Genomic DNA, 26581 nt, shown 5'->3' with positions numbered 1-26581 from the left:
CTACAACAAAGTGGATGCTTTCAGGTGTTGACATGTTCTTACAAAACAAGGTGGCATGTGACCAACAGACAAGGGTGTTTAAAAAACAAAATAGTAAGTTTTCATGTTCATTCTGGAGGTCAATTCTTTTCTACTTCTAACACAGCCTGGTAGAGAAAGGGAGGAGAGAGCTTTCCGTTTCTTAATTGCAGGTGTAAGAATACAAAACCTTATTCTCGTGAAGGAAGGCAAAATTAAATAATTGAGCTATCCCAAGGTTTCATGAGGAGTCTCCTCTACAGAGGAACACATCACTCTGTCGTCCATTTTCACTAACTGCAACTCCACATTTAGAGATGGGAAATTTGGATTTTTCTAATCTACCTCTAAGGATGCAGATTCTTCTAATTGTAGCTTCTCTGTCAGACTCATTTGAAAGTGAGAGAAGATTGGTAATTTAGTAGAGCAAGTTTTAAATTGGAGAGTTGAGTAGAAAAACAAATAGAGCAATGTTCTTAAAAATTCTGTTTGGTCTCTAACAGAAACTCACATTTGTTCCTTACTGTCACAGATCTTGTCTTCGTTACTTATGTTCTCCAGCTTGTAATTTCCAAATAAATCATGCCAGGACTGTCAGAACTGAATCCCAGTCTTCCAGTCACTCTCCTTCCACAGCAGAGTTTGCAGACTGCGCATACATGGCTTCACTAACAATCACTGTGGCTCTTTCCTGACATTGCCAGGGGACTGTGAGGGCAGCAGAGAGGTGAGTGCTTGGAAAATGTAGAGGATGGGGGAAGAGAAGGAAAAGAAGCAGGAGAGAAAGGAAATCCCTTCCCTTGCTGCTTGCTTTAAGAAAGAAATTAATCTGTTTAATCTCTAGCTTCATGACAGCTTTTGAGGAACTCAATCAGGCTTTTTTGAACCCATCCCACTCTGACAGATTGACATTTATGATCCCAACTGCCTGTGCAAACATTGGTAAGAGCAATAATTAATGAACCCTCACACATCACCGCTATCTCTCCTCAGACCATTTAAAAAGGAGCATAAGCTGTTAAAACCTCTGTCCACAAAGAACCCCGCATAGTCACAGGTAAAAAACACAACAGAGACTTGGAGAAATATAGGCAGTTTTTTTCAGCTAGTCTTAAAGCAAGGGATTATCATTCTCCTGATATGCTGAACTACACATTAGGAATATCTAAGAGGAAACAGCCTAATTACCTGATTTTTACTATTGCATTTGCCAGAATCTTTTTCTTTAAATAAACTGTATCGTATATTTCAAGTGAAGTTAAAGTTAACACATCTGTTTGAAATAGTATTTGCGTGTTTGCTGTAGCAATGGAAGTTCAACCATTCAAGGGGACTGGAGCATAGCAAAATTCGTAGCCATTTCCTCCAGCAACTTCTCCAACCCCTACTCCCCTTTGATACATATTATGTATTGTCACATTTATTATTATTATATGTATTATGACAATTATTTTGAAACCCTGGTAATTACACTGTGGATGATATTCCCCCCACACAACCAGAATCTGCATTTTGAAAGCGGGTCAGATATCCTGGTGTTCAACTCCTTCGTATTGTCCATTTCAGCAAGGAACCGATTTACTTTTTATTTCCCTGGATTTCTATAGGACATATTTTCAGGAATTTTCCCCATAGAGTTCAGGTGTCCACGTCAGAGTCCTGAGGATCCTCTCCTATTTTTCTCCCTGCAGGATCCACATCATCCTGGTTGAGACGCAGAAGGAATTCCTTTTAGGACCCATCAGGGCTGCTTCTGTTATGGTAGGGCAAGTCAAAGGGGCAATTCTAGATGGAGAGGTCACTTAACCAATATGGGACCCTCCCTCTTTTCATTTGGGTTGAATTTACTGTATCTACATAGCATTTATATTAGTTCGCCTTCACTGCCTACTCAAAGTAGAAAGGCCGAATGGTGACCCTTCAGGTATTTGCAAAACAGATGGTTGTCACAACATAGAATTCTGACCAAAAAAACAAAACCAAAACAACAAATTGAACAATGGCTGTAGAGATACAGAAAGTTAGAAACAAATGAGTAATGGCCTTTTATTACACTTCTGTCCCCCTCACCAACAGCTCATTTGCATGTGTCTGATAGGCCCTTTTTAAAAGTAAACCGACGCAGAAGTACTATACCACACACCATGTCTTAAACAAATTTAGTGTTTGTGTAACAATAGCCTAGTCTGACCTAGTCTAGGGTTTTTTCCAAGATTTTACCAAACTAGTGATCTTTGGTTCTTGTTTTGGGGTCTTCACAGATTCCTTAATCATAACTGTTCTCTGGTACTTTGACCTAGCACTCTAGATAGAGATGTAGGTTTTAGCTGTGGTATCTGAACACCTTCCATATTAAATTGCCCATCCAAAAGTCCTACCATAACATAAAATTATCCTGACAACTCCTATTTTATGCAACTTTTTTCAATCTTTCTAGGCTGTAGCTCGTAAACCCCTATCCACAACACATTTCCTTACTAACATTTAATGAGAAGTCCTGCTGTGATAACTGGGCCTACAAATTTACCCTAATTGTGAGCTCAATTGTGAAAAGTGAGTGAAAGTTCATAAAGTGTCACAATAACCTACAACCATAAATGTTGGTGGGAAAAGGTGGTGTGATACATGAAAGGGGGGAGACGGGGAAAGAGTAGCTCCCTTTGATAGACACCCAGCCAGCCAGTTAGCTGTAAAATCCCTCTTGGTCTGTTCTCTGCTTGCTCTACCTGTAAAGGGTTAACAAGCCCTTTGGTAAAAGAAAAGGAGTGGCCACCTTACCAAAAGAGCCAATGGGAAGGCTAGAACTTTTTAAAATAGGAGAAAAATTTTCCCTTTGTCTGTTGTTCTCTGGAGAAGGAGACATGGAGCAGCAATGCTATAAGCAGGAATGCTGTGTAAGTCTTGAACCAGGTATAAAAATTCATCTTCCATACGTAGAAGAAATCATTGGACAGGGCATATTTAAATAAACGTGATTAGGCTTATTTCTTTATTTTGGCTTGTGGATCTCCTCTGTGCTAGCCCGAGATGCTTTTGTTTTGCTTGTAAACTTTAAGCTGAACCTCAAGAGAGCTATCTTGATGCTTAATTTTTGTAATGGTTTCTTTTAAGATCTACCAAAAAGCCTAAGTTCCAAATGTATTTCCTTTCTTTTTGTTTTTAATAAATTTTACCTTTTCTAAGAACTGGATTGGATTTTTGTGTCCCTAAGCGATTAGTGCATGTGTTGTTTAATTAGCTGGTGGCAACAGCTAATTTCCTTTGTTTCCTTTCTCAGCTCTTCCCCGGAGGGGGGCGAAAGGGCTTGAGGGTACCCCACAGGGAGGAATTCACAAGTGCTCCTTCCTAGGTTCAATGGGGTTTTTTGCATTTGGTGGTGGCAGCATTTACCAAGCCAAAGTCAGAGAAAAGCTGTAACCTTGGGAATGAAATACAAGCCTGGAGTGGCCAGTATTAATTTTTAAAATCCTTGCAGGCCCCCACCTTCTGTACTCAAAGTGCCAGAGTGGGGATTCAGCCTTGACAGGTGGAAAATGGAGACAGAGACTGAAATAGTTCAAACAAAAAGGCCTCCTGATATAACTCCAGGAGTATATTAAATTATGCCTGGTAAACAAGGAAAGCACGGAATCAGAAGACAGTGAACCAAAATTGGTGGTCAAAATTAGACCTAATTTATGGACAAAATAATGTTCCACCCATCACTCCCTTTCAGGATTCTTAAAAAGAAAATACATTTGGAGGGAAATGAGTGGAGATGAAACAAAGGGGGATAACTGCTGACAGAAAAGAGGGGGAGAGGAGTAAGTTTTACCATCATGGCCGCCAGCCCACCTCTTCCTGGGACCCCAGGATTCACTGGATGACACTGGTATGCTTTTGTCATCCTCATCCTAAGAGGTGTCCTGACCAGAGTCTGCCCAAGATGACATCACCACCTCCAGTGGCTCAGGCTAAATCCTGAGTACCATCTGGCTTGTGATTGACACATACACACACACACATCATCCCCTTTGTGTGTCTTTCCTTCCTTTCCATATTTCTTCTCTTTCCTATTCCTCTAATTTTTTAACTCCTATTTAATAAGAAAAGGAGGACTTGTGGCACCTTAGAGACTAACCAATTTATTTGAGCATAAGCTTTCATGAGCTACAGCTCACTTCATCAGATGCAACTGATGAAGTGAGCTGTAGCTCACGAAAACTTATGCTCAAATAAATTGGTTAGTAAGGTGCCACAAGTACTTTTCTTTTTGTGAATACAGACTAACATGGCTGCTACTCTGAAACCTGTTTAATAAGAGTCAGGCTTAGGCTGCCAAGACTGTGTATTTTGCAACACTGCTGTGAGCCTGTGACCAGAGAGGCAGCTAAAAGCTATGATTTAACAGCCCAATGCTGGTATAAGTTTATCAGTTCTCGGAGTGGCTGGTAAGACCATGTGCTATGCCTGTGTTTTTCCAGCAGAGGTTGCAAGTGACAGTCAACACCAGAGACGGAAGCTGCATTTTCTCTCTTTTCCCCAAAAGGACAGTTAATACAATCTTTCTACAATCTTTCATACTATCTAAGAGACTATGAGACAAAGGGGAGTTCTTTCTACAGAAAAAACTCTCCAGCTAACGGAAAAGGGAACATGGGATCCTGTTAAAATGAAAGCCTTATTTAATACTTTATATTTCAAATGCTTTAACTGTTTTTCCCTCTTTTCTGTATCTTTAATAAATGATTAAAGTAAATTTTTAATGTTGTGTTTGTCATGGTACTAAGCAGGCTGAGGTCTCTGTATACCAAACCCCAAATCTTGTTTAACGCTGTTTAACGTTGGACAGTGATAGGAGCGTGTTAAAATCTTTGACACTTTTATTCCATCTATATTAATACAACAGTCCAATTTCCCATCCTGTTAAGTATTTGTTTTCTGAGGTTACTACAGTATTCTAGCATTATTATTCACATTAATATTTGTTTATAACCTCTCGCTTTAGAACTTTGAGAACTTGATTAGGGGTTTTTTGGGGGGAAAGATTTTAAAAAAAACTTGATGCAGTGAAACTTATATAGAGAGTTCCTGTACAACTTAATGTTTTCAGACTCTCCAGGAATCCCTGCAGAACTCAAAAACTCTGTTATGCATCCTCTTCTGTTTCTGTGGAGTGAATAAAATAGAGAACTCCTCATGAAAATTACCATTCTGGAGATTTTGGATAGCACCCAGAAACAACAAATAACTTTTACATTAACTACAAAACAGTTCAACATGCATTTGTCCTGAGTCCTACTGAATGCAACAAGTTTGGAATTCCTATACCAAGCTGTTTTAGATACACAATTAAATAATTGTTAGAAGACTTTCCAAAAGTAAAATACGTCTTTTGACACACCTTTCAAACAGTTGGACAAATCAACTTCAAATTCTGACCCTCTCCTAACCCTCTCCCTGCCCAAATCTGTCAGGAGATCACATATGCAAAATTTCAGGCAGAAGAGGTTTTTTTTAAATGTAGAAGTTATTGAGGGGACTGGGTCAAAACTGACCTGAAAATGAAACCTTATTTATTATAGCAGGAGTGACAGGAACTGCTATATTTAAACTTACTTCAAGTTTTCATTCAAACCACCCCAGTTTTTATTGTTTATAAGCTTTGTGAAACTCATCTTTTGGGCTGAAATTTCTAGGCTTCACTCTTTATGAATGTGAGGGACTTTGTTTAACTAAGTTTGGCTCAAAATTAATCTGTTTAGAGTAAGGGGAAAAAATTCCTCCATTATAAAAAATGGTGATCTAATTTTAAATTGCTTTGGCACTAAAAAAAGGTGGGGTTAAAAAACCCAAAATTTCAAAAGGGAAATAGTTTTCACTGGCAATTAGCTGAGACTGAGTTTAATTGTGAAAATTGGTTTGATGTGACCAAACCTGATACAAATCACTCTGCGCAGCACATTTTGAAAAGGACCTTCTCTCACTAGGCTCAACAGGAGGGAAACTACAGAAGGCTGCACTTCATGTGTGAATGGCTAACTGCAGCACAGTGAAAAATTTATCAGAGCCCTTTCATTCACTGCCTAGTCTGTAAAAGCTACACGGCTTAAACTTTGCAGGAGGGAATCTCTCCCTCCACACCTTATACCAGGGGTGGGCAAACTACGGCCCGCGGGACCGTCCTGCTCGGCCCCTGAGCTCCCTCCCCCGCAGCAATGCCGCTGTATAGCGCGGCTTGCGCCCTCCTACCTCCCAGGCTTTCCAATAAGCCTGTCCTGCTGCTCTGAGCAGCATGGTAAGGGGGTGGGGGGGTTGGATAAGGGGCAGGAGGTCCTGGGGGACAGTCGGGACAGGGGATGGTTGGATGTGGCAGAGGTTAGGGGGGCAAAGGGGGTCAGGAGACAGGGGGGTTGGGTGGGAGTCCTGGGAGGGGGCAGTCAGGGGACAAGGAGTGGGGAGGGGGGGATTGGATGGTTTGGGGATCCCGGGGGTCCTGTCAGGGGCAGAGGTGTGGATAGGGGTCAGGGCAGACAGGGAGTAGAAGGGGTTGGATAGGGGGCGAGGGTCCCAGGAGGGGGCGGTCAGGGGACAAGGAGCAGGGGCGGTTGGATGGGTCGGGGGTTCTGAGGCGGGAAGTCAGGGGACAGGAAGTGCGATGAGGCAGGGGCCAGGCTGTTTAGGGAGACACAGCCTTCCCCACCCGGCCCCCCATACCGTTTCGCAACCCCGATGTGGCCCTCAGGCCAAAAAGTTTGCCCACACCTGCCTTATACAGCGATTGGGACAGGATGTTCTCATAGTATAAAAATGGCCACACTTGGTAAGATGAATGGTCCATGTAGTCCAGTATCCAGTCTTTGACAGTGGCCAGTGCCAGATGCTTCTGACATTTGGAGATTTAGAAATACCTGGAGCATGGGGTTACATGCTAACAGCCACTGATGGACCTATCCTCCATGAATGTATGTAATTCTTTTTTGAACCTATTTATACTTTTGGCCTTCACAACATCCCCTGGCAAGGAGTTCCACAGGTTGACTACGTGAAGTAGTACTTGTGACGAAGTGGGACTGTTCTTAATGTTTCCTCTGAATACTGTAGGGGTGCCTCAGTTTCCCCTAGGCATTTCTTAAGTCTCTAGGTGGTGGGATAAGGTGTGAGCTTCTTGCCCTGCAGAAAGTCTGCTCACAGAGAGGAGACTTCACCAGAGTCCTGCCTGGCTTCGTAGGGAGCAGTTCGAGAGCATCGCCTGGGGACTCCGTGACAGTACTTCCCTTTGTTTGTTTTAAACATGCTGCCTATTAATTGTATTGGGTGACCCCTGGTTCTTGTGTTATGTGAAGAGGTAAACAACACTTGCCTTTTCACTTTCTCCACACTATTAATGGTTTTGTAGACCTCCATCATATCCCCCGTTAGTCATCTCTTTACCAAACAAACAGCCACAGTCTTTTTAATCACTCCTTATATGGAAGCTGTTCCATACCCCTTCTCATTTTTGTTGCCCTTCTCTGCACCGTTTCCAATTCTAATATATCTTTTTTGAGATAGGGCAACAAGAACTGCACACAGTATTCAAGATGTAGCCGTATCATGGATTTACATATTGGCATGATATTTACAGTCTTATTATCTATCCCTTTCCTAATGGTTCCTAACATTACCACCTTTTCAGTGGTAACAGCTAATTTAGACTCCATCATTTTGTATGTATAGTTGGGATTATGTTTTCCAATGTAAATTACTTTGCACTTAGAAACACTGAATTTCGTCTGCCATTTTGTCACCCAGTCTTGTGAGATCTGTTTGTCACTTTTCACAGTCAGCTTCAGGCTTAACTATCTTGAGTAATTTTGTATCATCTGCAAGTTTTGCCACCTCACTGTTCACCCCATTTTCCAGATCATATATGAATATGTTGAACAGCACTGGTCTCAATGCAGATCATTGGAGGACCCCACTAGTAACCTTTTTCCAATACGAAAACTGACTATTAGATCTTTTCACCAGGTATTGATCCACGAGAGGACCTTTCCTAACTGCTTACACTTTGCTTAAGAGCCTTTGGTTAGAGACCTTGTCAAAGGCTGTCTGAAAATCCAAGTACACTGTATCAACATGATTGCTGACTCCCTCAAAGAGTTCCATAGATTGGTGAGGCATGATTTCCCTTTACAAAAGCTGTGTTGACTCAACATATTGTGTTCATCTATGTGTCTGATAATTTTGTTCTTTACAGTAGTTTCAACCGATTTGCCTGGTACTGAAGTTGGACTTACTGGCCTGTAATTGCTAGGATTGTCTCTGGAGCCTTCTTTAAAACAGCTGTTACATTAGCTACCCTCCAATCATCTCTACAGAGTGTGATTTAAGTGTTAGGTTAATGGCACAGTTAGTAGTTCTGCAATTTCATATTTGAGTTCCTTCAAAACTCTTGGGTGAACATCATCTGGTCCTGGTGACTTATTACTGTTTAATTTATCAATTTATTCCAAAATCTCCAATACTGACCCCTCAAGCTGGGACATTTCCTTGGATCTGTCACCTAAAAGAATGGTTCAGGTGTAGAAATTTTCCCCACATCCTCTGTAGGGGAGACTGATGCAAAGAATTCATTCAACTTTTTCCCCAACACCCAGCCCCTCCAAAGTCTGTAACGGGCATTGAATAAAAGCTTGGCATTAACACTCCAAAAAAAGAAAAAAAACCCAAAAAACAAAAAACAAAAAAACAAAACAAACAAACAAAAAACAGCCTTGTCTTCCTTGAGTGCTTCTTAAGCACCTTGATCATCCAGTGGCCCCACTGACTGTTAGGCAGGCTTCCTGCTTCTGCTGTACTTTTTTTTTTTTTTGGGCTGTCAGTTTCTGTGTCCTTAGCTAGTTGCTCTTCAAATTCTTTCTGGGCCTGCCTTGTTATACTTTTATTTACACTTGACTTGCCAGAGCTTATGCTCATTTCTATTTTCCTCACTTGGATCTAACTTCCAGTTTTTCTACAGTGTCTTTTTGCCTCTAACCTCCACTTTTACTCTGTTGTTTAGCCATGAAAACATTTTTTTTTGGTCTTCTTACTGTTTTTTTTTTAATTATTATTTGGGGTATAAATATAGTTTGAGCCTCTGTTATGGTGTTTTTTTAAATAGTCTCCATGCAGCTTGCAGGCATTTCACCCTTGTAACTGTTCCATTTAATTTCCATTTAACTAGTTTCCTCAGTTTTCAGTAGTTCCCCTTTTTGAAGTTAAATGCTACTGTGATGGGATTCCTTGACACTTTCGCCCCTACAAGGATGTTAAACTTAATTACATTGTGTTCGCCATTACTATGCAGTTCAGCCATATTCACCTCCTGGACCAGATCCTGTGCTTCACTTAAGACTAAATCAAGAATTTCCTCTTCTTAGGTGGGTCCCAGGACAAGTTACAAGCAATCTAACCAAACAATTCTACTTCAAGAATTTTTTTTTTTACCTAGGAAACCCCCCAAATCTCTATTTCAGTGACTTTAAGGACTTGTCTCCACTTCAAATGCTACAGTGGCAGAGCTGCACCACTGCATCTGCACCACTTTAGCACTTCACAGTAGACACTACTTACACCAACAGGAGGTGCCTACCGTCAGCATGGGTAACGCCCCTCTTCGGTGGCTAGGGTGATGGAAGAATTCAGTTGACCTTGCTGGTCCACACCGGGGGGGTCAGATCAGCGTAACTACATCTCTTAGGGGTGTGGATTTTTCACACCTCAGAGACACAAGCTATACTGAAGTAAATTCCTAGTATAGACCAAGCCAAAGATACATAGTTAAGCTCTCATCAGAATATAGCAAAGTTGCAGCTGCATATGTCATTTTAATTATAACTGCTTGTCAATCTGCATTTTTATGGACTGATTTTCAAATATACTTTTTCCTACAGCCTTAGGTAAATGAGCCTTGCTAACATCCTTTAGGTCCTTCAAGTCAGAAGAAAAGAAGGTTGTGTAGCTGGCTGGGAGGAAAATGTGTAGTCTTTGGCTGCTGACTAAATTAAGATACTTAACAGAAAAAGACTTTTTTTATACAAGTCTAAATCAATGGCATGCTAGACTTTTATGACAATGAAAATAGTATATGTATGTGTGAATGGAAATACAATGCAAAATGCTACGCAGGCATAGCTAAAATAGTATGGTATGTTTGAGAATATGTGAAATGAATATGAGAATATGAGAAAATGGATTGGTTGGTCTCTGGGGTGCCGCGGGTACTCCTTTTCTTTTTGCGAATGCAGACTGGCACGGCTGTTACTCTGAAACCTAGGATCATGATTATTAGACCTGGTCAGAAAAAGGATTTTCCATCCTGCAAAACACTGACATTTGCTGGGGGGAGATTTCATCCTAAACTGGGACACAGCCGAAATTTTGGAATTTTTTGAAAAGCAAAATTCGAAACTTCATTCTGTGTCAATCAAAATGTGTCATTTCAATCCATTCGAAACATTTTCATTTTGATTTCATCCATTTCTCTTTTTTTAAATATATAAAATGAAAAATAGTTTGGAAACAAAATCAAACCTTTTCATTCCAAACATGTCAAAACGTGATGCTCTGACATTTTCAGAATGATTTTTTTTTTTCAAAACAAGATTTCATCAGGCTCTACAACTTAGTGAAAATTTTCAGATTCATCAAAAGAGCATTTTGATTCAGCAAACTGTTTTGACTAATTTCAGAGTAGCAGCCGTGTTGGTCTGTGTTCGCAAGGAGAGGGGGAGGACTTGTGGCACCTTAGAGACTAGCCAATTTGTTTGAGCATAAGCTTTCGTGTATTTTTGTGTATTTTCCACTTTATGCATCCGATGAAGTGAGCTGTAGCTCACGAAAGCTTATGCTCAAATAAATTGGTTAGTCTCTAAGGTGCCACAAGTACTCCTTTTCTTTTTGAGAATATGTGATTATTAAATTCAAAAGTAATGCATTCACGTGCACATGGGGCAGAATTAAGGTTATGTGCATGATCTTGAATCTTTTTAACTCTTAAGTACTTAATTTTGAAACCTTAATATTTTTGTTTTTTTAAAATATATACAAACAATTTATGTACATAGGGTCACTAGTTTCCATTGTGCTCTGTAGACAAATAGGAAGATAAGGACATTACCTTTTAAATGTAGATTGTAAGCTTCTCAAGGCAATCATAAGAGGATGACAATTTGTAGAGGGGAAATGGAAAGAAGACAAACCCAAAAGGGGGGGGAAGTGTACACCGCAGATTTCTTCATTCCTCCCTCCCTCCCTCCCTCCAAACTTTCAGCAGTTTGCTTTGCCTCATCCCCATCCCCTGAGTGAGAAAAGAAGCATACTGTAGTAGAATGTAATTTAATGAGGTTGCTACCATCTCTCTCATGAAATGAAACATACCAATCTAACTCCACTATCCAAGATGAATGAAATGAAGGTAGTAAACAGCACAAGTGAAAACTAAACTAGGTATTTAAAACTCTTGAAATATTAATCTAAGGTATGATTAGTAAAACTGGAAATTTTTTTTTTTTTTTTTACTTCATGGTAAAAATTTTCCCAGAAAATTTAAATTTCCTTTAAATGCTAATAAATCTTGTCAAATTGGTTTGCTTACTACTGTCGTTGAACAATTGTGCCATCTTACAGAGGGCTCCTGCACTACAGTTTGTTTGGTGGTAGGAGGCATTCTCCCCTAGCCCATCATGTACTTCCATTAGTGTCATGCCTGTCTTTATCTGGGAATGTTAATTTCTTACATATTGTTACTTACACACCCAATTGATTCAGTTAATATGCATGTTCAAATGTAGTCAGGCACCTGCATTACAGAGCTCCTTTGATGGATTAATAGAGGGATTTCAGTTAGGTTAAATGTGTTATAAGGCAATGGCCACCTGAATTGTTGCTAGTTGAAGAAAAGATTGACCTTGTTTATAAGCAAAAATAGTCTGAATTACTGTCTCACTTTCCAAATCACCTGACAGAAAGGACACTGCAAACCTCTAGAGCCCAAAATAGCTGCTCAGTTTATGAATGTGGAGGAAGATGGAGAGCCTTCTCAAACATTCAGTCTAGCACCAGCTGTCTGTTGTCTGTTACAGATGCAAGCAGCGGAGATGCTTGTCTAAAAACAGCTGCCAGCTGCAAACCCATGCACCTATAGTAACAACCAGTGATTGGCAGGTACCATGCTGGGTTTGTGATGACCCTTGATAGTTCTGGGCAATTTATCCAGTGTAGAAATTCCATGGTAATCCAGGGAGGTTAAAGGAAGTTGTTACAGCTGGGAAATTGAATGCCATATGATTCTTACATTCAGCTTATCAGCAAAGCAGAGAGTGACATCTCCTCAGCTTTTGGAAGGCTAGTAGTAATACTTTCTTTGCGGTAAAACTGAACTATTAGCTTCCCAAAAACGTTTTATAGATGCCAATGAAAAAATGATAAAAATAACCTGTAGGAGGTTTTCTTTTCCGTTCATAAAAATTAGAACTTTCGTGCTCAAAAACATTGAAACCCTTCTAAAAAATAGAAATTCCACAACACACTAGGTCACAAAATAGTTTATAGAAAGTTCAGCTAAAAGGAGGGGTGCTATTGAGGTTTAAGGAATGGGAATGAACTGTGTCATGGAAAGTGTTCAAAATAGGTAGGGCAGGACAAGTGTAGACAAAAGTAGAGAGGTCAGAGAAGAGGCAGAGCAGAGACTCGAGTAAAGTGATCAAGTAAGGAACGGGATGAGGTCATACAAGTAGAACGGTGGGGTGTTCTGAAAAGCAATTGGATGCAATCACATATATATCACGTGCATCCCATCCATCTGTAGTATTTAAAGAGAACCAATCACTGTAAGACCTAAGCATATTTACATATGCATATGGTTGTTAACCTCTGAGAAGAGGACAAGAAGCAATGCGCTTAAACTGCAGCAGGACAGTTTAGGTTGGACATTAGAAAAAACACTTCCTTTCAGGGTAGTTAAGCACTGGAATAAACGGCCTATGGAGGTTATGGAATCTCCATAATTGGAGGTTTTTAAGAGCAGGATAGACAAACACCTGCTAGCGATGGTCTAGATCAGGGGTGGGCAAACTATGGCCCTGCAGATGTTTTAATCCGGCCCTCGAGTTCCTGTCAGGGAATGGGGTTGGGGGCTTGTCCTGCTCCGTGTGTGCTGCGGCTTCCAGAAGCAGCAGCATGTCCCTCCTCCGGCTCCTATGTGTAGGGGCAGCCAGGGGGCTCCACACGCTGCCTCCTACCCCCGCCCGGGTATCGCGGGCAATGGGAGCTACAGGGGCTTGCGGATGGGGCAGCCTGCAGGGCAGCCTGCAGAACCGCCTGGCAACACCGCTGTGTAAGAGCCAGAGGGGAGACATGCCACTGCTTCTGGGAGCCTCTTGAGATAAGTGCCATCTGGAGCCTGCACCCCAACCTCCTCCTGTGCCCCAACCCCCTGCCCCGATCCCCCTACTGCCCTCCAAACCCCTCAGTCCCAGCCATGAACACCTCCTGCACCCCCAATCCCTCATTCCCAGCCCCAACCCAGAGCCCTCACCTCCGCCCCCCGCATGCCAACGCCCAGCCCGGAGCCCCCTCCCACACCCTGAAGTCCTCATTTCTGGCCCCACCCCAGAGCCCACAACCCCAGCCGGAGCCCTCACACCCTCCCACACCCCAACCCCCAATTTTGTGAGCATTCATGGCCCGCCATTCAATTTCCATATCCAGATGTGGCCCTCAGGCCAAAAAGTTTGCCTATCCCTGGTCTAGATAATACTTAATACTGCCTTGAGGGCAGAGGACTGGACTAGAAGACCTCTCAACATCCCTTCCAGTCAACAATTCTATATAGAAATAGGACTCAGGGTTATTCAGCTTGTGTAGTACAAAATCACGAATCAACATTGTACATATAACATGGGAACTTTGAAAAGTGTCAGCAGTGGCCTAACTGCTTCCCTTGAAGTCACTGGGAGAAATCCCATATTTATTGAACTACTCAAATGTTGTACTAATTGGAAAGAATGGGTAGGCAAGCTGTAACATTACAATTCTGCGAATGCTCTCAAGTTTATATAAACAGGCAGCTCCTTCCTGCCTCAAAATACTGAGTTGTGTGCTTCAGAGTAGCAGCCGTGTTAGTCTGTATTCGCAAAAAGATAAGGAGTACTTGTGGCACCTTAGAGACTAACCAATTTATTTGAGCATAAGCTTTCGTGAGCTGCAGCTCACTTCATCAGTTGCATCCACCGAATGCATCCGATTGATATTGGAATATCAAAGGATTTCCAAGGCAAAACCACAGATGCAGCAAAGGAGGAGCTGTGAAAAGCTATCCTGATTGCTACTGAGCAAAACACTTTCTGCATTGTCTCTTCAAAATATGGTTTGTGAATATCTATAGAATAGGTGACATGTTCCTAATGATAGTAATCTTGCAATGAGAGACTGTCACTCCATGAGTCGCTGTGTCATTAATGTAAAGAATAAAAATGTATAAACTCTTCTATTTTGATAAATATTCTACTTAATGCATTTGAGAGTAGATTCTGAAATTAAATTGCTGATTTGTTTTCCAACTACTTTAATTTCCAATCAGCATTATCTTAAAATCACATTCTCTCTGGATCACTTTGTTTTTTGGGGCACTATCCTTAGGAAAAGAAGCAGACTTTGCTGTGGTGTGTAGATAGCTTACACTTACAGATATCTGCAGTAAAACAAAAATCAAGCTTTAGCTGAAAAATGTATACTCCATTTTGAAGAGAGAGACTTGGGAAGCATCAACACTGATTTATGATGAAGTGCCCAGTTCTGTGCTGGAGGAGAAGTAGAACAATGAAACTGAAGTTCAGGGAATACACATATGGACCTTGTTTTGACTTGTTTCACTCCTGGTTCTTTATTCAAGTGTTGCAGGGTCTTAGTTCAGTCTTTAGTTGCTCCCTTCAGATTACGTTTGATATGCTAAGTTTGTGAGAGTACGATTGGGGAAAAGGGGAGGTTTACATTGTAGATGCTTTTTTGCGTATCTTATTAGAAAATGGGACAATTTTTAAGTCAGACTGTAGAACGTACAGAGAGCAGCAGAGTAAACCTTGAGAATTGTACACTTCACATAATTTGATTACAGAAATTGGAGAAAGAGAATACCCCGCCTATGAAGCATGTAGTTAGAGGGACCCCTATCATTAAGGCTCAACACAATATCTGCTACTTCCCATCCCTTCCATTCAAGGAATTAATAAGCCTCGTACTTCCATTAAACAGATTTACAGAAGACTCCAAGATTATATCTGTACATTTTAAAGGGTTTCACTGCAAATTAATTCCTAAATGGAAAACAGTAAAAAGCTTTACCTGGAGGTCTCTGCTGCTGTCTGAAATGTCTAAACTTAGATTTTGAGGCTTTACCCAAGAGTAAGATAAAACCTTTGGGACACTGTCCCCATGTTAGAAGTACAGCAATTACCTTCTATGTTGTATACACTTTAAATTTAAACACAGTACTAGAAGAAGCAAGAGATAAGTGTCACGTTTTCTAATGGTTCCAGGATAGTTACTTAATATTGAACTGGTAAAAAAATATACTCTTGCACACTAAAATAGCTCACTGAAAATGATAAAGAGCTATATTTCTCAATATTTTTTAAGCCCACTGGTAAGAGAGTTATTACAGATCTGGACAGATAATCAAGCCACTGCTTAATAACTGTAGCACTCTGTGGTGAAATCAACTCAGCCCCTTCAGGCTGACAGTAGCAAAGTCCCTGACGGATTTTTTCAATCGGATATTGGCTGTGTTCAAGTTAACGACTCAAGGATTCTTTGCTACATTCTTTATTTTGCCCTGCTAAGGCAGCCAAGACAAATTAGCCCAATCTGAAGTAAAAGCAAGCCCTCAGCTACCCCTATCTTGTACTAATATATATTTTTAATAAGTTTTGGAAAAGGGGTATAGGTGGGAAATGCATGACATGCAACTCTAATTTCCCTGTCCCTTGAATAAATGGAGATGTGGTTTATTTAAAATTCTGAGCTGTAGTTCTGCTATTTGGGAATAGCTTTCTGAAAGTCTGTGGGTGGATACTGGTAATGAAACAGAGAATTCAGAACTGCGGGGAGCATAAGGCCAAATAAGCTTTTATACCAGTATACATGTGTATTCTTTAAAAATAATTATACAGCTATAGTGGAAGGCTAGTTAACTGAACCCACAGAGGCACTGACTGTTCAGACAATTAATCTCAATATGAAATCCCCCATGGCAAAGTGCTGTAAGTTTAAATTCTCTGATTTTAACCGTAACATTTAAATTTATTGGGTAATGTCCACTCCTCTTTCTCAATGGATCTGAGGAATGATTTTTTAATCACAATACCATTTCACAGAAAGATGATGTCATATCTGGAGTATAAGTGAAAAATCTGATAGTCTCAAAATCTTACAAACTTCATTCACGCAGACTTGGATAGGACTCCTGTCACATGGATTGAAGAAGGCCTAAAGGACGATAAAAAGCGTAATGGGAAATGGCAATGTAGAGGTGGGGCAGATGTTTAGTGAGGTGCAGTATGCATTAGTCCTACCTTTAATAAATGATCTAGAAGGGGGAAAACCAGCAACACGTCTCAATCACTGAACAATCCTTTTCTCTGGCCTTGACAAAAGCAATGTTGCCCTGCTCACGTCCATGTAGATTGCTGCTGCAAAGGCCATTCTCCTAACCCAGTGATACTCCGACCTCAGTGGTTCAGGAGTCAAATTAGCAATCGACATTATCCAAAAGGGCGACAGTAGAGTGAATTCATTGTTTCATTTACTCAAATATTACATATTTATATTTAAACAGTATGACAGGAAATATTTATATATATAATTCTCACAGCAGAATGACCGAAAGTATTATTATTTTATCAACTACAACTACTTAATAACATAGTAAAAGCATCCTGACTGGTTAATAGATTAAATCACACAGTATTTAATATCAAGTGCTGCAATGAGCTGCAGAAGACACACTGAAGAGCCACTTGCTGCTCACGACCCTCAGTCTGAGTATCACTGTCCTAGCCCATCGCTTTGACCGTGTCACCCCTCTCTTTGCATCCCTCCACTGGCTCCCCCTTCTCCATGTCATCAAACATAAGTTGCTTGTCTTCACTCTCAAGGCCTTTCATGGCCTATCTCCCTACTTCTCTCTCAATCGGTATCAAAATATTGACTCCCACCTCCAATTGGCCCATGATGCCAGCCATCATCACCACTTGTTAAATTTCCAAACAACCATCTTCATGCTTTCTCCCATTATGCCCATCACACTTACGAGGTACTCCCCATAAACAGCCAAAAAGCCACCTCATTATCATCAATCAAATCTCTCATCAGAACTCTTCTTTGCCATACTGCTTACAAAAAACTCGACAATGGTTAGGCTTCTGGTGTGCCGAGACCACTGCCTACATGCTGATCAATTTCTCTCTCACCAGCATCTTTAATGGGTAGCTGTGATGGCTTGATAAGAAAGAGGAGCTCTTTCTGGAATGGAGATTATCCGCATGTGTTCTAGAAACACTTCCAGTGTGTGTATTTCTGGGTAGAGAAGAGAGGAATGCCAGAATGTTCTGACTTGCTACCATGTGTTTTCATTTCTAAATGTTAACAAAATTTGTTAGTCTCTAAGGTGCCACAAGTACTCCTTTTCTTTTTGCGGAATAAAGACTAACATGGCTGCTACTCTGAAACATTTCTAAATGTTTTTCATAGCCCAGGAACAAACAGTGTGAGCAACTAGTACCTGAAGTATCAGGCTGCTGGCAAACGTCTTTTCAAGATCCTCTAGTTTGAAGGCTAATTTCAATGGTATTATATTTCCTCTGTGGCTTTTCTGAAGAGATCACCAGTCATAAAGGTTTATGAGATTTCAATGGAGGTGAATGATGGAAGATCAGAAAAAAGGCTTTTTTTTCTGGATATTGTTAAGTATCAGGTGTTTACATGCTCTTTAAAAGCTTTGCAGTAAAAGCCACAGTTTGTTTCCATAACTCAGGGCTTCTCTTCATGAATACTTAGTTTGCAGTGAGCTAAGGTGTAAACGTACCCCTCAGTATCCTGCCATTGACTAAAAGTTCCCTAGTGCATTTTGATCTTTCCCACTTTGAAATGGGAGTAGATCAAAGCGCACTAGGGAACTTTTAGTGTGTGGCAACAGTTACCACATGGACACTTAGCACATGGCAGACATGTGAGGGGTAGATTTACACCCCAGCTTACCATGAACTAAATGTTTGTGTACATAAGCTCTCACGCAGTGACAGCTGCTGTTTGCACATTAGCACCATTGTTGGGAATCATTTTACCTACTAGTACAATATAGGTTAAGATACAACTCATCTCTTTGGGACTTCAACTACACTGGTTAGGAATCCAGTCCAGACAGTGCATCATTTAGTCTAGAAGAGGATTCAGATGAAATGGTCAGCCACAAAATGTGGGTAGCAGTTCTGAAATCAGTTTACTTGTAGGTCAAAATTAAGCAAGAATATGCTTATAGTGATGCTGAAACAACATCCTAAAATTGCAGCAGTAGGCCCTTAAAACTGTTTACATGCCGATTACAGTATTTACAATTAGGATCTTAATCTACAATAATCATAAAAGGGTTTTCAAAATGCTCTTAGATACCAGTTTCCGAAACTAATGCAAACGTATACGTGCAGCAAACGTCAGACCACCTTCTGGCAACAGAGGAAACTGATCTGTCTATCCAGATAGATATGGGAGTATGGAACAGATAATACAACTCATCTCAGAAATAGGCAGCAAGATGAGGCAGTAAAAACCCATCAACATACATCATTCGATCATGGTACAGTGTCATCTTCCAGCCTCTATTAGCCCTCACTGCATCAGTGCAAGTCCCAGACACTTTATCCTGTTTATAATTGCTGATGAGCAGTAATAAGGCCTCCATGCCTCAGCTCCCGTCCGTTCCACTTCAGCGCCCACCTATTAGGTAATAACTTTTATTTACAGCCTTGCTTGATGCGCTGTTTTATTAGTATAGCCAAGAACTGAGCCGGGTAAAAAAGTGTCTCTAATGGGCACTATAATTGCCAGGGCTGGGAGATTTATAATGCAGCTCTGTGGCTGTTCTAGCATCCTATTCCTTCTGGTGAGAAGGCTCTAGGAAGGTTGGATTGCTAACACAGTGCCCTCCAACAGTCAAACACTAAAGAGCACCTTAAAGAGCACCTCAAAAGGTCAATTGGAACAACAACAAAAACCTCTCAAAGTTGTTTTTATAATAAAAAAATCCGTCACTAACCTTTTTTATATTGTTAGCTCAGACACTTTACCACTGCAGAGCAATAGAATATCTAATTAATGGTAGACCAGAGCTTTTTGTCCTTACTAGACGTGTAAGGGATGATAAAAAGTGATCATAAAAAGGAAGTTTCAGCCACAGCCAAAGCCAAGGAGCCATTCATTTGACTGGTATTTCCATACTGTCTGTGCTAGCAGTTCCCAAAAGGTTGTCATCTCAGGCAATATGGGCTCAATCCTGCAAGGGGCTGAGCATTTTGGCACTGATCTAGCAAAACACTTAAGCACATGCCTAAATTTAAAGATCAGTGTTAAAGGCTCAGCACCTCGTAGGATTGAGCCCCAAACAAGGAGAAGCATACAGCATACTCCTAAAACTGAAACTCTGGACCATAAAAGTACCACCTGACATGCAAAATAAAGTTCTGATATGTTAGCACCAAGACAAAATTACAAATGACGTGCACACATATCTTTATATGACATGAAAATCCTTCGTTTCCATGACCTCCCATGAGAAGTGGAGTAAGGCACAACTATATGGATAAACTCTGTGGATTGTTTGTATCATTATTGCAACTGATCTGTTTCTACTGCACTCTCTTTTTCAAGCACAATTAAGAATTAGCAGAGTGCATTCAAGGAGTTTCACTGACCTTTCCAGAAAATCTCTAAATTGTATGAAAATGCTTTAAAATCCAGCTGTTATGATTTACATATTCAGTCTTAGAGTCATATAGCAGAAGAGCAATAAAATCCTTTTATGCTATTTAATACTGTACTTTCATGACAAAGGCACGAGTATAAATGGAGTAAGGATGCCAACCTGAGTTAAAAAAGCTTTACTGCAATAATGTCAGCCATTAATCTGGACATGAATTCTAACCAATAAAAGACAAATTAAGATACATAAAAAACCACTCAGCAGGCCAGAGCCCAACATCTTTTCTACAACGTTCTCACACGTCTGGCTCTTCAAAACCTTTAAGGCCTCGCCCCATCTAGTCATTCTTAGACTTTTCATTCTTTTCTATCATAATCCTTGTCCTTTGGACACACTTCAGAATATAAATACTTTTACAACCAGACCATCAATTCTGACAAAGGGAGAAAAACACTATTTGGTGTCATAATGTGACTTTTTGTCAGAGGGCTGCTCCAGAATCCAAGCTGACAAGTGCACAGGGTAAAAACTATTCTTTTAAAAAACACTTTTTCCTTGTCTTGACAGATTTATTGTTTTGATCTTTCTTCAATGGTTACACTAAATGCTAATAAAATGTGAAAGGTTTATGTCTTCCTTAATATTCTCCTGATGGGAGCCAGCATATTACATAAGTAGGTCAAATTTCTAATTTTCTCTCTCAAATACTGATACTGCAGACCTAAGGGAAAACCTACACTGGGGTGGGGGAGAGAGATGCAGATGAACTCACACCAAAACATTCTTCTTTAAAGCTCAGACCTGAGGAAACGCAGGATTCTTACAAAAGGAAGTATTTATGCAAAGTGTAGTATATACAGTTTTTATCCACTGAACTAACCAACTTCCTAGGAACAAGCACACAAATTGAAATGTGGCTACAGTTATCTTGAGTATAATATGCAACATTCACCTCCAGTAGCCTTATCAGCCCACCTCTCAATCCCAGCTCAGTTTAAGACTTTATATACATATAGTAAACCTCTTTGTAACCCACACTACTATTAAATATTTTTATTTAACTGGATTCCGAAACACTGCCCCAGAAAACAGCCATTTCTTCTTCAAGCACCACTGAGAAAATTTGATTGAAATGTAAGTTTTGAAAAAAGTAATTTTAACAAAACTTAGAATTATTTTTTAATTATTACAACTGGTGCTTTAAAAAAAAAATTCTACATTTCCTGTATTACTTGCACCCAAAAAGAATTGCTTGCAAGCTAGACCTTCCCACATTGTGCAAGAACTTGAGAACTTTAAACTTGAATTGACTAGCTTATTTCCACTGTCAGACCTAGGAGAAATGCTAAAAGTAAGCAAAACATAAATAGTGACAAAAATGTGAAATTTAAAATACTGGCATTTTTGTGGGTAATTATGATTTTTTTCTTTAGAAAGTAACCTTTTAACTCCTTCAGTAGAGTGAAAGACTACAACTGAATCACATAGACCCTGACCAGTGAATGGAAAGCATTTTCAAAAAGAGGCTTGGGGAAAATAAGAAAACTACAAACAATGCAAAACAAATCTGCTTTACTCAATTGGCTATTATACTAAAGGAGAGACTGGTAACCCAAACAGCAAGTTCTCTTTGCATTTTTGTTGATAGCTTCTAAAACAACATTGCATATGATAAATATACCAGAATAAAGGGACCAAAAATCTCTCTAGATTACTAGCATAGACTTGGAATAAGAAAGCTACTGGGAAAAACATCTTAATGTTTAATGGGACATTTCTCAACATGTCTAATAGTTCCATCTGCCTTAATCTAATCTAAGGAGATATTGCTTCTCCCATATGGCATGCCAAACTGTAATCTTGCCATTATGCTAATTATGATCACATTTTTAATATTCACATAGTGCTTTTCCACTATCATTTTCAAGACCATCTATCCAGAAAGTTATTTAACCACCCTTCAATCTAAATTTTAGTTAAATATTACAGCAGCTAACGTATGAAGGAAAACATATGCAGTTGAGCTTAGTTTGTGTAGAGACAGAGGCAAAGGGATAAAGAGGCAAACTTACTTTCTTGTTTAGAAGCATCTAAACGGGACAGAAACATCTTGGTCTTTTATGACTGGAAGAGGGGGATGACGTAAGAAAAAAAGGCAATAGTAGAAGTGTCCTGTTTTAGCTTTTGACAAACTGAGAAACGTTTCCTGCAAGAGTCACAGCAGAAGAAGAATGCCCTAATTCCTGAAAGAGAGGGAGTCCTTAACTATGCTCAGGAATAGCCCCCATTCAGCCATCAGTACTGTAATATTGGTGCTTACTCCTAAATATAGAGACAACGGCATGGAAGGGTTTGCAACAACTGATCTGAATCAGGTTTACCCCCCGTCTCAACTGATGCAAACATCAGTTCCTCCTTGTATGTACTGTGAGGTCAATTAGGAAGGGTGCAACCAACTCTGCTCTGTTCTTTCAAAGTGGGACTGTCATAGGTTCCATCTAAATTCGATTAAAGCAACAAGATTACTTTTGTATTTTTCTATGGTTATATCATGTTAATGATTTAGCTGTTACTCTCAACAGCAGGTCACCAAGGTTTATTTTCCACGGCTATTCTCCTGGTATACGTACTACACTCACTTGTAATTGTACAACTACATATTATGCAAAGCCGAATAGAAAGCAAAACTTACCAGAGTCACAGGATCTTTTGGTTGGTGTACCTAACGAGACATGAGGTGTACCTGTGCATGGCCCGCCTGGAAAAGGAGAATAAAGTCAGTCCCAAAACACATTACTTCTCAGCATTTGCCATCTTCTTACAGATAAACCAAATCAGAGTTATGTCTAGGGATGTACAGATACTGAAACATACACATGTCCTGGGAATTTATGGGTGTTGAGAGTCCAGTATTCATTGAGCTCTTTGTCCTCCACCCCTTCCTTCCCATTAATATCTGAATATGACTTACAGTTAAATATTAGGATGACACTTTTTTTATATGCTGTAAACATTTTGTAAGAAATATCTTTAGAGAAATACACTGGCAAAGGTGATTCTACATTCCAACAGAGCTGGGATCTCCTATGGTTAATCCACAAAAAGACCTTGGGGTGAAATCCTGGCTCCCCTGAAGTCAGTCAATAGGAGGTTTGCATTATATTTCTATAGCGCTTTACATCCCACAAGGGCTTTACAAGCAGGTTATGTAAATGGATGCAAGATCATAGACTTAATGAGTTGAACCTACTTTCACCAGGCCTAGATTTTGTCCCATTTCTAAAAATCACTTCTCCCACCATGGGAACGTACTTTTTTTTGGATGGAATGCAATACTATTGAACAGCATACAGCAAAACTACACAATAGTTTAGGATGGGAAGAGAGAACAGCATATCCAGCTGAAACTGCTGGAAGAAGTTATACAGACATAATATTGACAAAAATGGAAGAAGTGTCATGGGATCATTAATCACCACAAGTGGTCAAAAGTTTGGTTTTACGTATAATCTCAACACAAACATATACTACATTACCTTTGTGGACAAATTTTATTTTCAGGTTCTGGACTCTTGCCCACTCATCTGGTATTTGTTTGGTGGTAAATTGCTTTTAGGTTTCCTACCATATTTCAACACTCATCATCATGGAAGAGCTCTCCAGAGATCTTGTTAAACTAACAACCCAATTCAGTATATTTACTGTGTTGCCGTAAAGCACAAATAAAATCATATAGCTGAGTCAAGACAAATTGACAGAAAGCATAACTGACAGTAATAATACATTGTAGCTTGGATAATTGGATGATATTACATACCTAGAACCTGAAACTAAGTCTGGTCTAGTAGACTTTGGCAATGGAAATACCAACAATTCAGTTTAAAGCAAGGGGTTAGTATAAGCCTGACCCCAAGTATTGGGATGTGCTGTTAACTGGGCTTATGTCTATGCTGCCAGGCAGTTTGGACTACAGAGGTATGAACTGCCATGTACACCGAAGTCCTGCACTATAATGGCCCTGTGTGGACATGAAGTAAAAGGTTTAGTTCACATTTAATGTATTCATCTTCAAATAGCACTACATTAATGCAAACTAAGAACCCTTTTGTTCGCGCCTGCAGCATCCAAATGGGAGTTATAGTGCAGCACTTTGGTGTGCAATGCTATTCACATACTTGTAGTCCAAACTGTTGAGCAGAGTACAGAAGTCCTCAGTTGTTACTAGTCATCCAATATTTGTGTGTCCTGAAATCAGCACTGTTGCTAGAACAAACTGTAGTCTTCCCTTTTCAAACCATTTCAAATCTGGACTGGTAAAAGTGACCAACGATGGAAACTAATTGTACCTTTTTGCTTCTTTATGTTTTATAAAAAGGCAGCCTGAATTTTTCTCATGTTATAATTGCACCTGTTTTTACTACAGAAATGTCAGATTTTGCTTGCCAACTCTGTTTATATTGCAAAAACTCATGGGATTATAGCTTTATAAAAGGTGACAGAAACATGGCTAACTGAGAGAGGAAGGCATTTTTAGTCAGACCACCTACAATTCTGCTTGTTGTGTTTGAACATCTGTTTAACTCAAGCTTCTGAAAAAAACACTGAGGATCAAAGCTCTCAAAAGATTTTGAGATTTCAGAACCCAGCCTCTCATACGAGGGAAGAAGTAGATCCCACTTGAGTTCCCTGGCCCTTCAAGGTGTCCTCAAGCCGACCTGTGGAAACTAGTTCAACAGCACAATTTTTATTCCCCCTTGACAGGTCACCTTTAAAGTGATTTCAAGGTAAATCAAAATGTAAATCTAACAAGACACTGTCAAGTTCAAATCATTTAAGAATTCAGCTTCTTTACTTGTGTTAGACTTTGTTAGAATATTAAAAATGAAAATGTTAAGAGGTCAGATAATTTACACTATTCATGCTATTGTCCAAGATGCCAAGTAATGCACTAGTGTTTTGGAAAAAGGGGATGAAAGAATCCCCAAACAGACCTGATAACCATTTGAAGAGCCTTTTACAAGCTGACTCAAACACTAGTACAAAGTTGCAACATTTTGGATATTTATATTGCAAAGGAATTTTTAGAACAAATACCAAAAAAACTTGCTATTGGAAATATACAAAACCTTCAATTTTAGGTCTATTTGACTTGTCAGTGTCCATTTTAAAGAGCCGGTGCACATCCATTGTTTACATGTAAACAACAACATGGAACAGTGTGCAGTTCTAGTGATGTAATTCCATGCAAGTGTGCTTTGGTTTCGAGTGAAATACCTTTTTCATTAAAAAATGTCATTTAGTTACATTCTTTCAATTTTCATAGAAAGAAAAATTGATTTTCTACAGTGATGGAGCCTTTGAGATCAAGATTATTGTACAGTAAAATATTTACACCAGGTAGGGCTTTCAGCACCCAGGCAAATATAGGATTTTTTACTTGCCATTTTTAAAGCAGAATAAATTGCAACTATTTCTCATTCTTTTACATTTGCTGGAGTGCAATAGGAGTTTGTTTATTGCCTCATTAGATATTATGTTCAGATAGGTCTGATTTTTTGTATTGCATAGTAGTAGGGCTTCAACAACTAGTAACTTGGGATTTGCATGCAAATACACCAGAGTGCCTCATAACCGATGAAGTCTGCATGCCCTTTGCAGCACTTTCTTCTACAGCTGTTTTTTGTTCCACCATTAAAAGTAGTCATGCATAATTGTGTACGGTGGGCTCGAATCTGCAATTCTATGGGGAAACCATGATGCTGAATCCATTGTAATACTGACAACTAACTCAGAGATCTTTATACTATTTGAAACAGGCAGTGTATTTTTCACTGGGCTGAAATTAGTACAGTTTGTGTAGGAAACTGAAGTTAAATGACTATCCTCACTTAACCACTACAACAAGTAGGTTTACGTTAACATGTCCCTCTAAGTATCAGAATCTTAGTACCTGGAATCAGTGCTTGGTGTGTTTAACTATGGGTCACAAAATGCTCATTCAGTAGATGCACTTTGCACATGAAACACTCTAGTTGTCCAATTCTTAGCATAATCCAAATGACTGGAAGATATTAATTGCTCTCCCTTTAAATGAAGCAGGCCCAGGGCCCTATGCCAGACCAGGTGCTCTAGTTTGGCCAATTAAGAGGGCAGAGCAGTACCTGGGGCTAGAAAGGATCAGGGAGAATCAGGGAGGTGGGAAGTTCCTGAAGGAAGCTGTCAGAGGTTCCTGGGGCAAGGCTGAAAGCAGGAGAGGGGGTTTGCTGGCGGACCTCCTCAAGCCAGAGAGCTGAAGGCAGGACAGCAGCAGAGGGAATTGCCTGCTGACTTCCAAGCTGGATCCAGAGGCCTGAAAAAGGCTGAAGCCAGGAGATCTGCAGAGGGGTTTGCCAGTTGACCTCCCAAAGAGCAGCAGAAGAGCCTCCTTGTTGGTCTTTCTGAGAGGAGAGGTTAACAGAGCAAGGGGAGTGATGGATGCTGCCTGGTGAAGATCAGGGGGAGCAGGGGGGTTGCTTCTGGGAAGACCAAGGTTGCACTCCAGCTGGAAGGACTGGGGTGGCTGAAGAGCCAAGCTATGATGGAAGA

General features: G+C 40.1%; 1 protein-coding gene across 4 annotated transcripts in view; it reads right to left on the bottom strand.

The window, feature by feature from the left end:
- Nucleotides 1-26581, bottom strand: part of ZFAND3 (zinc finger AN1-type containing 3) — a 243365-nt gene that overhangs the window by 34933 nt on the left and 181851 nt on the right. For all 4 annotated transcript variants that reach the window (XR_012158193.1, XM_073338549.1, XM_073338547.1 and 1 more), the window contains exon 5: nt 22689-22754. Coding sequence is in view for 3 of the 4 variants with exons in the window: in XM_073338549.1 (XP_073194650.1) it covers nt 22689-22754 (66 nt within the window). In the remaining variant the exon portion in view is untranslated. The remainder of the gene's footprint in view (nt 1-22688; nt 22755-26581) is intronic.

The sequence above is a fragment of the Lepidochelys kempii genome, chromosome 3, assembly GCF_965140265.1.
Source record: "Lepidochelys kempii isolate rLepKem1 chromosome 3, rLepKem1.hap2, whole genome shotgun sequence".
NCBI classification, from domain to species: Eukaryota; Metazoa; Chordata; order Testudines; family Cheloniidae; genus Lepidochelys; species Lepidochelys kempii.
The sequence above is the reverse complement of the archived record's forward strand: the minus strand, read 5'-3'. Positions and strand labels throughout refer to the sequence as shown.